General features: G+C 50.0%; 1 protein-coding gene across 2 annotated transcripts in view; it reads left to right on the plus strand.

Annotated features, from left to right (window-relative positions):
- NFASC (neurofascin) overlaps positions 1 to 18,916 on the plus strand; it is a 58,344-nt gene that overhangs the window by 27,970 nt on the left and 11,458 nt on the right. The window contains exons 22-27 of one of the 2 annotated variants that reach the window (XM_085300359.1): positions 1,670 to 1,792; positions 2,471 to 2,644; positions 4,342 to 4,356; positions 11,428 to 11,643; positions 13,917 to 14,033; positions 16,080 to 16,235. In XM_085300359.1, the coding sequence (XP_085156485.1) occupies positions 1,670 to 1,792; positions 2,471 to 2,644; positions 4,342 to 4,356; positions 11,428 to 11,643; positions 13,917 to 14,033; positions 16,080 to 16,235 (801 nt within the window). The remainder of the gene's footprint in view (positions 1 to 1,669; positions 1,793 to 2,470; positions 2,645 to 4,341; positions 4,357 to 11,427; positions 11,644 to 13,916; positions 14,034 to 16,079; positions 16,236 to 18,916) is intronic. The other variant, XM_085300360.1, reaches the window with a different exon arrangement.

Raw genomic sequence — 18,916 nt, forward strand, 5'->3', positions numbered from 1 at the left:
CGGGGTAGCTATATGCATGAGTGGCACTCATTGAAACTATAGCAGATTATATTCTTATCATATGTAGACTATTAATTTTTTTCTATATCTGTATGAATAACTGTATATTCACACTTAGGAGACTGAATGATATTTTGCAGAACCTCCATTTAAAAAAATAAGTCATTAAGGTCTCAGATCAGTGATGAATGTGAGCCAGGTTCTTTTTCCCATTAAAACTGCACTTTTGAGTAAACTAAGAGCAGAATCCAATTCAAGAATATATAGCATGAGATCCCTATTACAGGTGTCTAGACATTAATAACACAGCTTCCGATAAGAGCAACTGTTCTACTGTTCTGTACCTTTCCAACAGATAAACAGGTGAGATGCACATGCTGGGCCAACAGAACACAGAGATACATGAGACTCCTCTGCTACCTAGATAAAATAACCTGTTGTTCTAAAAATCTTGTATCTGAGGCTCAAACCTCACCTCTGGGAACAGCATTTGCTACTCTAGCTTTCAATGCTGGACAGCACAGAGCAACCCCACCTATTGAAAACATAACCTGCCTGCACTGTGCAAGTGCAAAGCCAGAGAAACCCCCATATTTAAAAGAGAATATGCCACAGAAGCCATGTAGGAATTAAGAACAGAGCTGCATGGGGGTAACTYAGTAGTGTCTGTATTTGACGTGCCRCGCTGGGGCACTGGCCCATTCAGCCAACACAGTCTCATGCGGCAGGAGCTGCCCCGTCGCTTGTCAGTACTACAAAGTACCCTGATCTGATCAAGAGAGAAAAAAAAACAATCCAAACCAGCCCAACCCCAGACATTCCTCTGCTGCTGGGCCTGCCTCAGCAGTAGAGGTCATTTCCTGCAGCACGCAGGGATTTCCAGGTGTGCTCAATAATCCGTACTTCACTGAAAGCAGTGTTCACACTCTTGGAAATGCCTCGACGGTTACGGACTCGTGGAAGGCTCCAGCCCTCTTACCTGACTCTGCAGTGGACCAGAGGGACCCACTGCAGCTCCCCAGCAGCCATGCGGGTGTCCCCAGAACCGCTGCTGGTGGACAAAGGCGCTTTACCACTTCAGGCTGCAGCCTTCTGTGTATTTGTGTCAGAAATGAGACAAGCTCCATCTCCTCCGCAATTACACAGTGACATACGCGTATCTTGGTCATCACTGCACTTTGTTGTTTTAGGATTAGATGAACAGGGTAAGACGCCTATCAAAGGCCTCTCTGGATGAATCCAGGGGCTATAAACAACGCACCAGTAGTAGTAAAGTATGTGTACAACGTACAGAAGAGACTTGAACGCTGAAACAGCTGCCCTTCATGGCCATAGCAGCTCGATGAGGGTGCCTATCAGAGCCAGTCGCTGGAGGGCAGYGGTACCCCGCGAGCGAGGAGCAGCACAGGCGCTGTGCCGGCACACGGCTGCATTTGCATGCAGAACTGCTCYGGTTTCTGCTCCCTGCACACACGCTACTGAAAACTCTGGGCTGGTGCATGGTTTTGGATGCAGATGCTTGTTCCGTCAGTATCTGACCTCAGTGTATGTGTATGAATGAATCTCGACTGTACCAGCCAGCCTGTGATATATACAGTAGTGTGAGGTATGTTATGTTTTATGCTTTGTCTTCTTTCCTTCTCCTTCCTGATCCCATCCTCCTCCCAAGTGCCCAGCTCCCCCAGGTATTTAAGGATCCGRCAGCCTAATCTGGAAACCATCAATCTGGAATGGGATCACCCAGAGCATCCCAACGGAGTCCTCACAGGATACAGCCTTAGATATCAAGCCTGTACGTTCCACATCATATCTTCTTATCAATAATTAAGTCATTAATATTCTCCTTGCTGGAGAGTTACCTCCTCACCTCGCATAGAAAGCTCTCCTTAAGGAACCAGAGACTTTTGCCACAAAGTGAAACAGCTGCTGGCGCTGGGGAGGAGCCCTGGAGTGATGCCGGGCATCTGCAGCTTGCAGTTAGACCAGAAAGGTTGGAGGTGCTCAGCATTTCTCAGGACTCGCTCACCCACTAACGGGAAATAAGTTTGACCTCAGATTTAGAGTGAAYTTCCTGTGCAATCTGAGTAGTGTATTTGCTCACTCAGACACAAACTCGCTGCTAGAGCAGAGAGGCTGCCGGCACGGGGTGCGCTCTGTGCGTGGGGTCCAGCACGACGCCGGGGCAATGCCGCTTTCCCTATTTGAGACCTTGGCACACGTGTTGCACGCTCAGACACCCTTTTGACCATCTGTACAACCTTGAGTTTCACCAGCAGCAGATCCTCCAGCTAGTAAGCCACCAACYGCCCTAGACAAAGTATATTTTAACACCATTACCTATAGCTTGCAGAGCCCCTGTGGCCTGCACACAGACTGTGGGTCCTGTCCTGGGGGAGAGGTGATGAGGTAGATAACACAGCACATTTCTGAAACAAAGTTGAAGCCTCCATGACCCACCTTTCCTCCCCAGTTAATGGATCCAAAACGGGCAGAACCCTGGTGGAGAACTTCTCTCCCAACCAGACGAGGTTCACCCTGCAGAGGACAGACCCCATCTCACGCTACCGATTCTTCCTGCGCGCAAGGACCCAGGTGGGAGATGGAGAATCCATTGTGGAGGAGTCGCCAGCCTTGCTGAATGAAGGTATGTGCAGCACCAACACCTTCTGACCTTACTACGGAGTTAGGTGGTTGATGTTACACACAGCAGCCAAAAATTGCAGGCCAGGCAGAATTGGGCAGTTTACAAGTAACTGGCCCAAAGAGAGCTGATACCCTTACAGGAGCAAGGTCCTAGTTGCTACACACTCTTGATGAAGACACTCGTGCTACTATCTACTGTGTTTGTCATGTGTGACACCAGGCAACGGGCGACTTGCTCAATCGCTTAAGTGCAGAGACTGGCCCTGGGCACCCTGTCSCCCTGGAAGCAGCAGCTGACCCCCCGCAGCAGAGCCACAACTCGCAGAGTCATAATAAGATAAAATGCCCGTTGTGAGACATTCATCAAGCTAAGTGAAAGTTCAGGAGCCCCGAGGGAGCAGGGGGAGACAAAGCTGGCTCTTTCCTTTCTTTAGTGTTTGCTAAAAGACCTGTGATTTAGTTAGTGCTCTGATTTAATGGATTTTTTTTGTCCCTTTTCCTCCATCTCCCCCTCCCCAACTAATACCCCGAGTAGGGAAAGTAATTCCTGCTGCTGCCCCAGTGGGAATGAAATGCTTCCCATGTGTCTAAGGAGGGCTCCAGTATCACTAATTGACGAGACAGGATCAGAGATGGGGCTGCACATGCTAAGGAAAAAACAGCGATGTTGCACCCTGGCAAACGGTGACAGTTGGTGTGGCATTTGCTTAAAGAAGGAGCTTTGCTGAACAAACTGCGTAGAGCACAGGGATCAGGTTTTAATTGCTGCTGTTGATGTTCAGTATTTCTATTTGTTTCCTATACGTTTGCTTCACTGGGTTTGTTYCTATACACTGAAAACGGTGACTGTTAGGAGAGCGCAGCTAAGTAACAGCGTTAACCAAAAGCTATTGCATCTTGCTTAACTGGTTGGTATCAGAAAGCAGCAGGCGCAGCCTAGGCCAGCAGGAAAAGGTAAGGCGCCTCGGTCCAGCCTGGGCAGCGGCACCACGCGATGATCCCCGGCTGCCGGTGGGGAGGGACCGAGCCACCGACCTCGGCAAAAGCACGAAGCTGAGCCCTGGGCGGGGGGGAGGAACTGAAGAGCCAAATCCTAGACTGAACTTGCAGAAATAACGGCAGACAGAGCTCGACCGCAAAACGCGACACCCCGGAGCCCGGTGCAACACCGGTGCCTGCTGTTAACGATGGGTAAATTAGTGCAATTAGCTCTGAGCACCCAGTTTGATGTACTGCTGTAAAGCTAAGCAGAATTTGGAATCCAAAACAAAGAGCAGATTAAGAAAATCAGACCGCTTTACGCATCCAGGGACCGCGTTCTGCTTGCCAGACTGGTTCACCAGCAAAGTTCGAGTGAGATACCGGTTCTCCGGCGCCGCGGCACCTCGGGCGCACGCGCTCAGGGYAGCTTTACGCCAGCACGACCGAGGTGCAATTCGGAGCGCCCAAACCTGCCCTGCCTGGGATTAGACCTAAGCAGCTGCTTCGGGGCTTTGCTTCGTCGGCCCCGGGCCGTCCGCGGCCCCTCGGCCGCAGGCAGCGCGTTTCCTCGCTCGCCGAAGTCTCTGGCGACGGCGTGCACGCGGCTCCCTCGCCTCTCGTTGCTGTGTGTTGGTTTTATATGTTCCTCTGTTTTCTCTTCCCTCCTCTGCGACGCTCTGCTCGTCCCCCCTCTCTCCCCGGCGCTGCCCTCCGAAGCCACGCCGACCCCAGGTACCGTACCGGCGGGAGGAGGCGACGGGCGCGCGCGGGGCCGCCGCCGCGCTGCTCTCGCCCGCCCCCCCGGCTGCGCTGCCCGCGCCGTGCGCGCTCTGCGGACCCTTTCAGTGGGCGCGGGAAGCGCCGGGAGCCTCAGCCGGCGGCGGCTCCCCGATGACGGCCGAAAGGCGTCAAACGCTGCAGCGGCCGCGGGGCTGCACGAGCAAAATGGAAGTCAAGTCGCCCTGTCAAACCAGGCCTTTAATTCCAGGTCTGCACAAACCTCTCCTTTTTCTAAGCCTCAGCCCTCCTGCCCTGCGAAGCGCAAGGATGGAGCAGCCCTGCCYGGCCCGCGGTGCCCAGTGCCCGCAGGCCGAACGGCACGAGCCAAAGCACGCCCCGGGCTGCRCTAGCTTTGCAGCGTTTCTACGCGTGGGAACCTCCGCTCGAGCTCCTGGCGCAGCCGCCTCCCGTTTGGACGCGCAGGCCAGCGCTGCAGGGCGCGCGCACCCAGACCTGCCCAGCTCCCCGCGTTCCTTCCGTGCTGCCGCTCGCTTAGACGCGATCCCTTCGTTTCCAGTGACCACTGAAAGGGTTACGCATGGTGTCTGTGCAACGGCGCTGCATGCCTGCATGCGAGGCGACCCCCGGCTTTGCCTTCTATTGCGTATTTCTAAACAGCATTGAAGCACAGAGAAACTTTTTCACTTGTAAAGGGGGTGGGGGGACAGGAAACTTTCCTGCTTTCAAGGAATCCCAAATCCCCAATTATCCAGCATCCAACCAGCTGCCCTCAACACCACAAGGTCCAAAGCATAAGCATAACTCCTTTTGTTGCTYGAAGGACGCCCACCTCTTAGGAAAGCTGCTCGCTAGCATTCCTGCCGCAGGCCAGATTTCCTTTTCCCTTGGAGCAAATAATTCCGCAACTATCGCAGCCCTGTAACCGCGCTCAGAAAGTGGCTGTCGGCAGCACYAGGGATTGCATCCCTCCCAAACGCACCCCGAGCGCTCTGCCGCAGAAAAGCTTTTGGTCTGGAGCAGCAGCATCCGTTTGCCCCGCGCGGCGGGATGTCGCGCTCTGCCCTCGCAGGACGCGGCCCCTGCTCGGGTCCCTGCTGAGGAACAGCTTCCTGCTGGGGACACGTCCAAAGCGACACGCGTGCAGGACCTGGCCTCTGTTCCCAACCTGCACCCGTACGTTTTGCTTTCCTACTTCATAGATGTTTCTCTCCCTTTTATTTTGTTGCAGCAATGTTTGTTTAATCAATATTATTTTGCATTTTTTTCCTTTCTGAATAGATGGCAATCTTTTTCTTATGTATTTTCTCTTCTTAAAGGGGGGGTAACAGATTGGTCTGCTTTGAGTGGTGGGAAACTGGAAATGGACTTACTTAACCTTTYTGGTTTAGAGGAGTTTTCCCATGCTCCCTGTTTTACTGGTATAGCTCCTACGTCAACCTGACTTTAGCTGATCCTCAAGAACTCAGATTTTCTCTGTGGATCAGAATCAGTTTCCAAAGTGTTCTTCCACTTTCTGTGGATGTTGCTGAACTTTACAAAACACATCATCTTTTTATCCTTCTAGCAYAATACCAATTCAGGCATAACTTCTTAAACCACTGCAAGCTAGATAAATGATTTGCCATTTAAAGGATAAGTTCTTTCAGTTCTGTAAGGATACAGAGTATTGCTGTCCCCCTCTGCACCCCTATTTTAAAAATTTCTGATAGGAGAAACAGTAAAGAGCAAAGATTTGCTAGAACTGGAAGTAGCCTAAAAGTTAGGAACTGGTGTATTGGGTCCTCAGCTTGGGCAGCATCGTGGCTTCCTCACACTGAAATACTTYATCAAGAGAAGAGTTTCAAGGCAGCACGAGCTCTAGCAAGACACAGAACAAATCTCTTCCTCGACACTGACTCGAGCGGCATTTCTGGCTATGACCCAGTGTCCGCAAAGCTGGCACAGGGCAGGGTCCCGCAGGCACCCGGGTAAAACCGTGTTCGTCCCGAGAGGCTGCTTCTCCTCCTAACTAGCGTAGGTTTCTGCTGAAATACTGCTTGACCTTTCTGTAAAGATTCGTCTCTGCTCAGTGACCTAGATTGTTTTAAACTGCAGTAAAACACTCTTTGCCACGGGCTGTTGGCACTAAAAAACGACCCTTTCCCCCCCTCTCCCCTCTTACCTACACAAGTTCAGAGCCGTTTTGTGTGCGTATGAGAAATTGGACCAATTTGACGAAATCAAAGTGAACTGCAAAGACTTTAGCTTAGGAAGGCTGTACATTTCCTGAGCTGGAGCTGGGCAGAAGRGCGGGTAATTTGGGCAAAGAGGTGATTTATAAACAGGGCTGTCACTTGGACTGTCACCTGGATCCCACACTACCAATGCAAACAGAAAAACTTCATCTGCCACCATAAACGGCATTGGTCTTAGACTATAAGGAAAAAAACATTGATTTGTTTGTTCTCTGTTCCTATCTCGTCTCTCCATAATTAGGAAGCGGAGGAGAAAGATGCTATTGTTCGTTTGAGAAAYGGACAGCAGTAGAAATGTAGGGAACTGCTGACCCCTCTCTTTTACAGGCTTTCAATCATTTCTTTCTATTTTTGAATTTCTTACAGCTATCAGATCTGGAATGTTTTTTCTTTTTGTTAAAGACTTTACAGTTTTCTTCTGTTGCTAAAAACCAGGAGAGGGAGAAAAGAAAATCTCTGAAAATGTATTTGGCTAAACATCACATTTCATGAAAAATTAATCAGATTTCTCCAAGCCTAATTATTTTGTAGACACACCCAGGGGAAAGTTGTTACTACAGCCTAACAACACATTAAAAGCTCCATTAAATAATTAAAGAGCAGTACAGACACATAGCATTTCCTGTATTTTACAACAAATGTGCAACTGCTCACTGGGCATCCAGACGGGACAYGAATCCCTCTCTCACACGGCTCCCTCCCTGTTTCGTTCTTTAAACACTTCCCCTTTTGCTTTTATGATTCTTCCTCTCAGATGCTTTGAATCTGATCCGCACCCGGTTTCCGTGCAGGGCTTGGGCTCCTTTTTAACAGTCCATTCCTGACCCTAGGTGCCAACTTGCAACAAAGAGCACAAGACTATCGACTATGCCAGGAAGAAGCCATCCTGCTGCAAGCCTCTCATTACTTGGCCTATTAATTCCCCAGCCAAACCGCTGCATTCCCCGTCCATTACAAGGGAGCATCTCCTCCCCCGTATCCCCTGGTTCCCATTACCTGAAAGCGTAATGTATCTTGCAGACAGAAGCAGCAATATATGGCTTGCAAAGACAGGGTCTATTTATGAGCTGAATGGCAGTGTGTAKGTTTCTGGGAAGACGGGCTAGTCTACGGTGGGAGCAAGAGGATGGAAATTACTACGGCTGCCGTTTACYTGGCTTTCTTAGGGGTACTGAGGCAATTTCAAACCTGCTTCTTTAGACGTACTGGTTTTCATACCCAAGGCTGTTCTGCCTTGCAATTTAAGACAYGGCAGCGCCTTTTCAGGCACGTCTCTTGCTTTCAGAGAGCAGAATTATTTCCRTTCCTGTGGACCTCAAAGAGAGAGYGCCAGATGCTCAGAACTTTAACTACACTTGAAGCTAACGCTGGCAAAGCCCTTGAGTGAACCTGCAAGTTAGGAATACAGCAAAAAATAAATCAAACTACTGTGCAAAGCTTGGAAGTGTTACATCAGCTTAAGTATTACAGATGCATTTTTAAAAGGATGTGCAAGATTTCTAAATGGATGTGATCTTTGAGAAAAGAGCAGTTGGCTCGAGCAGTTCTGGAAGCACCAGCCTGGACCATCATCTCCCCAGCTCTCCAATTTCCAGCCCAGGAACAACGATATCCTACAACTTAATTAGCCCGGACCTGCTGGGCAGTGAGCCCTGGGAGCCCAGGTAGCCACCCAGGGGAAGGCTGCTTCCACGGGTGCTGGCGCTAGTCGCCCCCTCCCTGGACGAGCTCCTTTCGGCCCTGCTCTCCTGCCTGTCAATCACACGGGACAGGGGTGACAGGGTGCCCTGTTCTTCCAGGAAGGCAGCGAGCTCTGATCTTCTGTCAAAGACTGTCTTTATCTTCCTCCAGTCTGAAATCAGCTCTCATTAGGGGATAGCTTTCAAAGACCAGAAAATGCCCCTTATCTCCTCTCCCAAATCTACCAGCTGAGCTTTTCTTTCACATACATTTCATATTCAAAAGCAAATGAGGCTACAGCTTTGAATCTCCATGCCCATCAGGGGCAGATTAGGTCTAAATCCTCCAAACCTGTGGGAGCCCTGGCCGCCCCAGGAGGGATGCACTGTCCTTGCCAGCATCTCCAGCTGCATTCCCAGCTTCCCTCTGCTCTTGATCTTTCTCRCCGTGCAGTACAGCGCTGCTGCTARCTACTCTCCCACTTCCTCGCTTCTCTGGACTAGCGGAGTCAAAGGATCCCCCATTTTACTGGATCCCAGTCCTGCCAGAATCCGCTTTTATTCCCCGTGTAGACGCAGACAGCAGTAATCTCCTGCAGGGAGCCTCTCAGGAGCAAGCCCGCGTTACCCTGATGCAACGTGATAGCCCTGCTCTCGGGGATCGTTTCCGATAGAGCTATCGCAGTGTTAGAGCAGTGTGGGCAAATCTTTCCTGTCACCACTGTCAGCTAGAGACGAGAAACACGAATCCAACCATTGCCAAATAGCTTGTGGCACCCTGGCGTCCAGGAGGATCTTCCCACAGTGGGAGCCTTGCTGCAGTTYCACCCACGTGCACACGTGCAATACATAAAATGATACCCTGGATGAGGGACAGCTAAGCTTTGACTCATCCCAGATTATCTCTTCCCATCTAGGGTCTATAGCAGCATTAAGGATGAATCTTTCCTTGTGCTGAAGCCATTACATCAGTGGAAGCGCACGCGCTGCCGACAGTCCTCTCCGGCCCCACGCGGGGCGGCCTGGCAGCGCGACGTGCGGACAGGGGTGCCGTACGAGCTTTCCCACCAAATCCCGTCTTTGAGCACGTTGCTCGGTGYCTTGCTGGGTCCTGTTTTCCTTAGAGGGGAGGGAAGCAGGAGGTCACAGGGGAAACCGTGAGAGTGCATTAGCTAATAACTGGTTTGTACTATGCTGCTTTTATGGTGTACATTTGAAACCTATTGCAAAGTTGCAGCTCGAGGGTTAATTGAGTTAATGGTGACATTAATCACACTAATCTCTTAACCTTCAGAAAAATGCTAGGAATCAGCAAAGATGGATGTTGATATTTCTCAACCCAAGTAAGGCTTTTTGTAACTCATACCCTAAGGACACCACAAACTCCCCAGTCGTAACTGGGTGAGAGAGAAAGAAAYGCAGAACAGCAGCCGCCCCATCCCCATCCCAGAAACGCTCCCGGTGTGAGTCTGAGTCAAGAGAGGGCTTCGTACTGCTGCACCCCGCTACCCGGAGCGGGGTCGTGCGACTCCCCCACCGGGCTCCGTCCCGCCCCTGTCCCTGCAGCCTCGCGGCATCGTCGCCGTCCCCGCTCCCACTGCRTCCCTCGCACCCGGGGCCGCGCTGGGGACGCCGCCGGGCGGGAGGCTTTTATGGCTGTGGCTGCAWTTTTGCATGAAGCTGGCTGCAATTGCCTGTCTGCACCTGTCGCGATGCCCCGGAGACGATACCGGCTGCTCTCTGGGCACACTCTCGCTTCCCCCCCCCCCTTTCGATATGTGCCCATAACTGTGATTTTATTGCAGCTGCACTCGGTAGGGAGACGGACTGACTGACCTACTGCTCCTCTCTGCCTTTGGATCTCTGGAAGGGCTGAGATTTTAGGGGGAGGCCCTCCTTGGGTCTTAGCTGCACTAAATCAGCTCTGTCCCCAATATATTTGTATCCTTRAAGGGGAGCCCCCAATCTGATACACCCTGATCTGGGGACTGGCTTGGTCCAGGGGAAAAGAAATCCCTGGCTTTGTTCTGGGACAGCTTTTTAGGTATTTTCCTAGAACTACTTTTTTATTTGTGGGTGATATTTGCAGTAGCAGTTTCCATGTGCCTGACTGGGGGACTTGTAATCTGTTGATCTACAGTAAGTAAATGAAATTTAATGCAAAAATCATAGGGTGAACCTCAGTTCATTTAGCTTAGGTAGCTTAAGCAGCTGTTTAGTTGCATTTTCTGCTGTAGCTTTCAGCAATACTTTTCTAATGCTCTTTTTAAATAGATGTTAGGCAAACGGTACCTTTTTGTGATCCTCTCATCTGGAGGTTTCACCTGGTGCTTCCTATTAACGAAAGCCATCTGCARTCCCCTGTGCTAGCTAATAGCAGTCATTCTTGTCCTTTGAGGATTAAGRCCCTGACCCAAAGCAAAGAATACAAAGCCAAAAAAAGGTCTTTCTGCCTCCTCCCAGCAGCATCCAGCGTTAATGCTAATGCTGCTTCCTCGCAGACTGCAGCATTAGTGCAGAGCCGAGCTAGAAACGCAGCAGCCCGAAGGGCTGCAGGCTGAACCGGCAGCTCGCAACCGCTGCAGGCGTAGTCCAGGGGCTGCTGAATTCATTTAATTTTGGCTTGCCTGGTCCACACCAGATTGGATTACTATGTTTTCTTAAGAGATAAATCCTGTTTCTTATTTCAAGGAGCCTGAAGTGCTCTCAGCAAACGCCGCGCTCCCGGCCCGGGGCGGCGGCTGCTCTGCGCCTCCCGGACAAACAGCGCTCGCTTTCCTTCCCGCTCCGCCTGCGCTGGCGACTTAACCCAGCAGCGGGAGGGACCCAGGGCCGGGCAAAGGCCAGAGAGGAGCGTGGTGCTCGGGCAGGCGAAGGGGAGCGGAAGGAGCGGGGAGCGCCTGCGGGCTCGCCCCCGGCACGGCTCGCGTGCCCCGGAGCGCGGGAAAGCCGCGCTCGGGCCCCTCGGTCCAGACGGCGCTGCCGGCTGCCTCCCTGCCCTCCCTGCCCTCCCAGTCTTTGCCTCCGTGTTGTGCTGCTCTGCTTTTTTCTCCTGTGTCTGCCTGTTTAGCCGTTGGGAATGGCGAGTGCGAGCTCTAAGGAGATAAAACCTCTTCTAAAAGGCCAGTGTTCGCATTTCCCTCTCCCAGCTGCAACCTGGTTGCCTCCAACTACAATCGGTCCAACCAGCCCTCCAAACACCACAACTATCGCCACAACCACCACCACCACTACAGTCGCCACCACCACCACTACAGTCGCCACCACCACCACTACAGTCGCCACCACTCTACCCACCACAACCGTCGCAACCACTACAACAACTACAGAGCGGGCTCCGGCAGCCACCACAAAGCAGGAGTTCGGTACTGCGCTTTCCTCTTTCCTCTTCCCCCTTTCCCCCAGCTCTTGCTCAGCGTGCGGCTTAGCAGCAGGCGCAGGCAGCGAAAGGCTCCCCCGGGCGCCGGGACGGGCTCTGCACGGAGCTGGAGGTGCCGCAGACGCGGGGGTGAAGGTGTGCGAGCAGCTCCCGGGAGTTTGGGGGTCTGGACCCTTTGGGGCATCCTCCGCGTCTCAGGGGTTGCTTAACTTGCATGAGCATTTGGGAATGAGGGGGAAGACCCTACGAAAGCTCTTACAAGTTTTATCACTGTACCTGCTCTTATTACCATTAAAAAGGGGGTCTGTTATTAGAGAAGATGTCGCTTTGAATCTAGCACATCAGCTGTTAGCTAAGAGACCTGTCACCACTTATAGGAGTCTCTTGGTTTATGCTGCTGCTCTTTGTAATGTAACCTAGTCACAGCCACAGGAAACCTGGGGAAGTGTATAAAATTACACGCAGGAGTATTCCAGGTATTTATCAGGCCGAGATAACCTTATCATGCAATCAGCTAGAACAGGATGACCAAAATCCATTTTGGAGGAGGCATATTCCCTACTCTRTGTGTTTTATGGATAGAAATGGAGAGATGCATCTCTCTGAGCCTCGCTTTTACAAATACTGCAATAACAGTATCTGCAGTTAATAGATAATTACATGGATAGTTATATTCAGGTTATTAAAAAAAAAGTTAATAGCAAAAGGGAGAACAATCAAAAGAATTCAGTTATGTAGCTGGAGAGCATATTCTCAAAAACAGCTGCAAAGGCTACAAAAATCCTTGTTATTTTTTAATAAAGAGAGAAAGCAGTTAATAATAATGAATACCGGGGTTGACACCCACTTAACTCAAGGAATTTAAACCAATTCAGACCCCTTTCTTCAAATTCTTACATAAGATTAGCTCAAGATGGTTTAAAAAAAAAAAATAAAAGGAAAAAGTGCATATGCTGACCTGCCTCCATGTGAAAGGTACTCCATAGTAAAATAGGTTTGAGAATTAGCAGCACATTTCCTACACTGTGCTAATTTGCTTATTAAAGATGCAGTCCTCAACTGAGAAATGCAAATCTRCGATCTAGCTCGCAGCACCCTGCATCCCCCCAGCTGGTCAAGTCGGCACTGTGCAAAGCTGCTCAGCTGAAAACACGCGGAATCCATGCAAGGAGTTGCTATGCCTTAACAAAATCAGTTATAACCTGGAACTTATCCCTATCTGTAAGTTCTTGGTAATGAAGCAGCTTCACCGGGTTACTACGGCAGCACAGTCACAATTAAGCAAGTGCCTGAGAAAATGTTCCCAACCGAAAGCAGTCAGTAACCTGGAAGGGCGCGAACTGCCACAAAGCAGGGCAAGGAACCCGCAGGAGGAGACACAGGGAAGCTAAAGCTGTCGAGGAAACGAAAGGGGAACAGCGGGTGTCCCAAGGCACCCTGAGGACACGCGCAAAGAGCCTCAGCCGTAACGCAGGTAGACAGGGAGGCAGCGCAGGTTGCACTTGTAAGAGCGATTCWAGGTCACGTTTTCTTGATCTTACAGCGTTAGGTTCTCCCCTGCAATTTCTTACAAGTCATGTAGCCGCCCTCATTCCAGGAACTGAAGTTACTAATCGGCATTTTGCCAAACCAAAACCCGAGCAACTGCTGAAGTTAAAAAAACAAAACCAAAACAAACCCAAGGTGTAATTTATTCAAAGTCACTTAAATGCAWACTAAGCTCATGGATTAGCTCTACTTTGCTAGAAATAGAAGTTCATCCACTCTGCAAAGCAATGTCGACATTCCTCAACTTCAAAATCAGAAACGAGTGACTTCATTGCCCCATTGGCTGCCTTTAGACCCAGTAATATGAAATATTCTTTCCCAGTCTTTCTTTCTCAGTTGTGGTAGTGAGTCTCTGCGCACTCAGGCATGCTGCTCTCGTATTTGTTTGGGCACAAGTTTAGTCGGGCAATTTTCATACTGACTGAGATACTCACAGAATTGCCAAAGACATCTTAACACTTCAGAGAGAAACTGGGCGCAGTTAGACTGAAATAACGATAYGAAACGATCTCTTGCTATCAAACTTTCCCCAAAAGTTTAAAGTTAATGATTTTGTAAGAAATAAGTGTTTCCTTAGGCATGGCCATAGGCCAAGGTAGAGACATTAATTTTAGGAATGATTCGGTAAGATTTTACCAATGCCAGACGCTAGATGAGGTCTCATTCATGTATAATCCAAAATACTAACTCCTGTTCTAACCTGTCCACCAGCCACCAATGGATCATCCATATGGGACATAAGAGCTTTGGCTAATAGTAACTGGGCAAACATCACCTGGAGCCACAATTACTCTGCAGGAACTGACTTTGTGGTTAAGTATATCACCAGTAAGCATCAGATCGCGTGGGGACTCTACAGGGTGGTGATGCCATTAGAGATCCTGCCAGCTCCCAAGGTTTCAAACCAATCTATGGTGCAATCTTAATTACTGAGCGTTGAATGATGTTGTATGGCCACGTGGAGGATGAGAGAGGAAAAAGTTAAGACATGGTGATGGCTGTTTAGAGTGGACCAGAACTATTCATGTTGCTCTAATTCACAAGTGATTCGCTCTCCTTGCACTGTACGTAGTGAACGAGGCTATTCATTTGTTCAAGGATGCAGACTATCTGGTCACAACATAAACAGCTTTAAATATACATATACACATATACTTATTATGTAAATGTATATGAAGGGAAGCAAATCTTTAAGGAAAAGCAAATAAAATTTATATAAATTGGAGGACAATTTTAAAAAAATGCACGTCTTTGAAGGCCTTTTTGAACCTGGAGCTGGCAGAATCATCTATGATCCAAACCTCCTGTCATAACAGATGTCATTGTATCTTAAAACTGTAAGGCTGTACTTAGTCTGGAAACTCAAAACTAGTGTCTTTCCTTTTAGTACTTGTTTTGAGAAGATGTTACCTGTTGCTGGGGTGGTTTTTTAGTAGCTAGGCAGTGATGAAGGCTGCTTATCTCTGACTTTACTTCCCAGACATTTCAGCTTTCCCATTGTCTGGTATGTCAGTCTTAAATCAGCATTTAAAAGAAACCGACTGCATATAATTATTGGCATCGAACCACTCTTGCCTGTTTACAATGTTGTTTAAGAGACAAATTCACATTCTGCTTAAAACAACTTCTCCCGGTGCCCGGCCGATGCCTGTTCTCGCTCCGAGAGCTCCAGGCCTTCACTAGGCAAAGCAGCAGTTGCTGTTCTCARCGAGAACAGGAGCATCCTCCCCCTTCTGAATTGTTTTCCACAACTCAGGGCACTCATCAAATTTCCAAACCCAGAACGCGAAGTGCCAGAGCTCCCAAAGCAACCACTTCTGCCCCTTTCCACCACGGAGAAGCGCAAAGCACAGGCACTGCCTTCCACAGGCCGAGYGCTGAGCCCACGCTCAGGGCCGTCTCCAGCAGCAACGTCTTGAGATGCAGCCTCCAAGGCCTGGCAGAGATCCACAGCATCAGCCTGGTCCTTTCGTCGCCCTCCCGAACAGCCACGGCACCYGCCCGAGCGCAGGCTGCAGCCGCAGAGCTCGCCCACCTCGCCGGTGGTAATGCTGTTCTAAGCGAGAAGCACATTTGGCCTCAAGGCAGCATTTCTCCAGCCCTGCGGCACTGCTGAACTGGGAGGGTTGACCCTGGTCACGCAGTGCTCCATCTCTCCAGAGCCACAAATAAAAAAACCCACTGCAGGCTTGCTCCATTAATCCACTTAACATTTAGCATTAAGTTCATCAAAAAAATTATTCCTGACATGGTGCAAAGAACAGGTCAACCTTAGGCTAGAGCCTAAGAACACTCAGCAGTCCATGCCACCCCCACTGGAGTTAAGGACTAACCTTTTTCCCCCCAAAAGCACACCATCTCCCRGCTGGGGTAAGCAGTCTTGCAGCACGTTTAATACAACCTCCAACTCATTAAAAGATTCCTTAGCCTATAAGGAAAACTGGTGCGCGCTCCCAAACGCACCCGAGTCGCTTCTTACACTGGGTGCCTGCMGCACAAGAGGACGGGCCTTCGTCCAGCTGAGTGGGACCAAGCAAATTCCAGACTCGGCTGTAAATACCAAAATATCCAGACTGMGGCTGGGCAGAAAGAGGACCTAAAAGCAGGGAGAGTTCTCCTAAATAGCTATAGATACCTTTCTTCAGTACCACAGGCAGGGATGCAGCRAAGTCCATACTATATTCCTGCCTCGCTGTTTTCCTTCTATTCCCAGTGAGGAACAGTCATGGGGATGTTAGCAGCTCCTGGRCCATCACGCTGTATTAGTTCTGCTCGGTGGCTCGGGATAGCGTAATGTATTGCTTGCAGTGTCATCAAGGTAATCTCTGCAAACCTCCTGCYGGCTGGGTTTGATGTGCGGTTTCTGTTTCTCAGGTAACAAGACAGAGAAATCTATCCCCGTTAAAGCTCAGACCCCTTCCTCTGTGCAGCTGGCTAATCTGACGCCCGGGATGATGTACAAGCTGTGGGTTTTCCCCATATGGTCTAGCCCCAGCGAACACTCTTACATTACCTTTACGACAAGCTCAGGTGAGAGGGGTTTCAGCCCCGCTGCGTGGTGCATTTCTGAGGCATGTCACTCCATCCCGAGCTCTCCCCGCAGACGCCGGACGTCCGCGGGGGCGGTTTCACCATGACTGCATGGAACCAACTTCATCCACCCCACGGGAACCGTGCCATCTCTGCCCTTATTAAAGAGCTGCCTCGCCAGCRGCTCAGGGAGGTTGCTCCAAGTTGCACAAGTAAAGGAAAGCACAAGCTCTGGTATGGCCAGTAATGGAACAGGATCGATTGAAAGAAGGGGTCTTTTAATGAGGGTAGAGAACATGCACATGTTGTCATGCAGCTCTGCTTGAAGCCCTGCAATGGCTGTGACAGGCCCTGCTGTGTGTCTGCATTTTCACTTGTGTGTTGCTTCCCGTGGTGTTGCTCGTTGCTCTGGCATAGGAGCACCCGTGTGCGCGTCTGGGCCAGGTCGGTGCACAGAGCGGGCAGGTGTGTGTGATGGGATGTGGATGAGGGTCAGCACCGAGGGGCGGGGGGGACGCTACGTTTGCAAAAGGCCTCAGTGACAGTCACGTACCGCATAGGCTTAGGACTTCTCGGAAGGATGAAAAGCCAGGTATGTTTCCTCTGGCAACTTTGCATCTAATTGCACAAGCAATTTTCCAGTTCTATCACCTGAGTGATTTTTATAGCACCCTAATTATGGGCTTCCTACACTGCCCACTGAATGCCACAGAAATACTCTTACCAACTTCCACAGGCACTGAATCAGGCTTTACGTATTTRTAAGACTTCACTGTTCACAGTCGATGAGTTTCAGTAAATCAGAATAGCTATAACTTGCTCAATATTCACTCAAGGGTTTTGCCATAGGAATTTATGCACGATGCCCGTCAACGTCTCTGCCTAAACACTTAGCTGAAAAAATCAAGCAGCTGCCAACTTTGCGCCAAACTATGCTGGAAAATATAGTAGCCCAGGCAGGAGAAATGATTTTCAAAGAACTAAGATTACTTTGTCAAGGCACAGGCATGTAAAGGAAAGCTCAAGTAGTTATCAGTCTCTTTAATCAGAAGTACGAAAGTGAGATGTTCCACCCACACCAAGGAGGTGGGAGAGGAGAGCAGGATCTCTCCCCCAGCTCTCACCACTGCAGTATCTTATTTGGAGTCCAATAACTATACCAATAATTCTCTGATGTGCTAAGATGACACAGGGACAGATGGCAGCAACCAGTATTTCTGCATGTCTAATGCTGCCCAACACTGATAAATAACAAGCAAGCGTTGACCTTGGGACTGCCCTGCCTCTGCCCGGCACCGACCCTCTGATGTGCCTCTTCTCTGGGAGAAACGGTGAAATCCACAGCACAGCATCCCGTAGACCACGCTCATCTTTGCGGAGAAGCGTGTTTTCCTACAGGGCTTATTTTCCCTTGGCTTTTGCTCGTTGCTCTGGTGCTTTGCGACACATGGAGCAGAGCACCTCTTCCTTGCCTCGGGAGGAAGGTCCACAGCTGTCCTTCGGCAAGACAGGCTCTGGCACGCAAACTCTCCGGAGCTGAGGCTTCAGCTCCCCAGACTCCGAGCCTGTTCCTGTATTTAGGAGGTCAATTCTGAGCCCGGACAATTAACGAGCCCATTGCTGAGCTCGGAGGGTCGCCAAAACCGCTGCAGCTGGGCTCCAGCTGCAACGGGGCAGTCCCACCCCCCCCGCCACTGCGCCCCCACCCCAGAACACGTCTGCTTCCCGCTTTCTGGATAGCTCTTTCCCAATTTGGACCCGTCTGATTCTTGCCTGCCTTTCACCTGCTTGGGGATTTGGGCAGCGAGGGGTATTCGCCTGCACGACAGACGCCAAGGGGCAGGGAATCCTTAAAAAGGGGAGCGGGGGACAAGGGTAACATACTTGACCGATTCCTCGGCTTATCTGTTTTCTGTAATTGAAGAGTCCCTAGTGCTATCATCGCTGAGACTAAAGGATTTGCCACCTTTGTTCCCGGGACAGAGGCCGACCGATGGCCTGAGCCCGCTCCGCAGGGGACCGCAGAGCGCTGCGGCTCCCTCCCGCGCTGCCTGCCCCGGCTCACGGGAACCGGCAGCCCCCGCCGACTGCCATGTGCCACCGGGAATGCWTTTGATAAGAAAGCACTGGGGGGCTTTTTCTTTCCCCCCCCTCTACTGTTTTGCAAATTACTGTTCTAAAGGTTTTCTCAGTTTGAATGTAGATAAATAAGAACTAGCCCACCTGCACCACAGCTGTCTGACTTCTCTGCTGGATACTGAGGTTTCAGTTAATCACAGCAGTTCTTTCCCGTAGTGACACTTCAAAGCTACATAGCTTAATGCAAAAATACCTTTCAAATAAAAAAAAAAAATCACCACTTTTAAAATCATTGGAAGGATGATCCATGTAAAACTAGTTTCACTTTACATGCAGTTAGATCTATCATGGCTACTCCTGCACATGCCCCTCTCCTGCAGCATATCGCTGGTTTTTAAATATGTGTATGCATGCTGTGTGCACGTTTAGAAAGACTGTCTACAGCAATTGTTTTAATGCTATAGCCTCCTTAGTACAACACTTTGAATCATTGCTAGCATTTTTCATATAACAACAGAATAAAATTAAGCAGCAGCTTAGTTCTCATCAAATTAAAGACAACTTGATCATCTTAGGGATCTGGTAAACTCTGGAAATTCTAA

This window comes from Rhea americana, unplaced genomic scaffold (assembly GCF_003343005.1).
Source record: "Rhea americana isolate MKP2758 unplaced genomic scaffold, rheAme1 scaffold_163, whole genome shotgun sequence".
NCBI lineage: Eukaryota > Metazoa > Chordata > Aves > Rheiformes > Rheidae > Rhea > Rhea americana.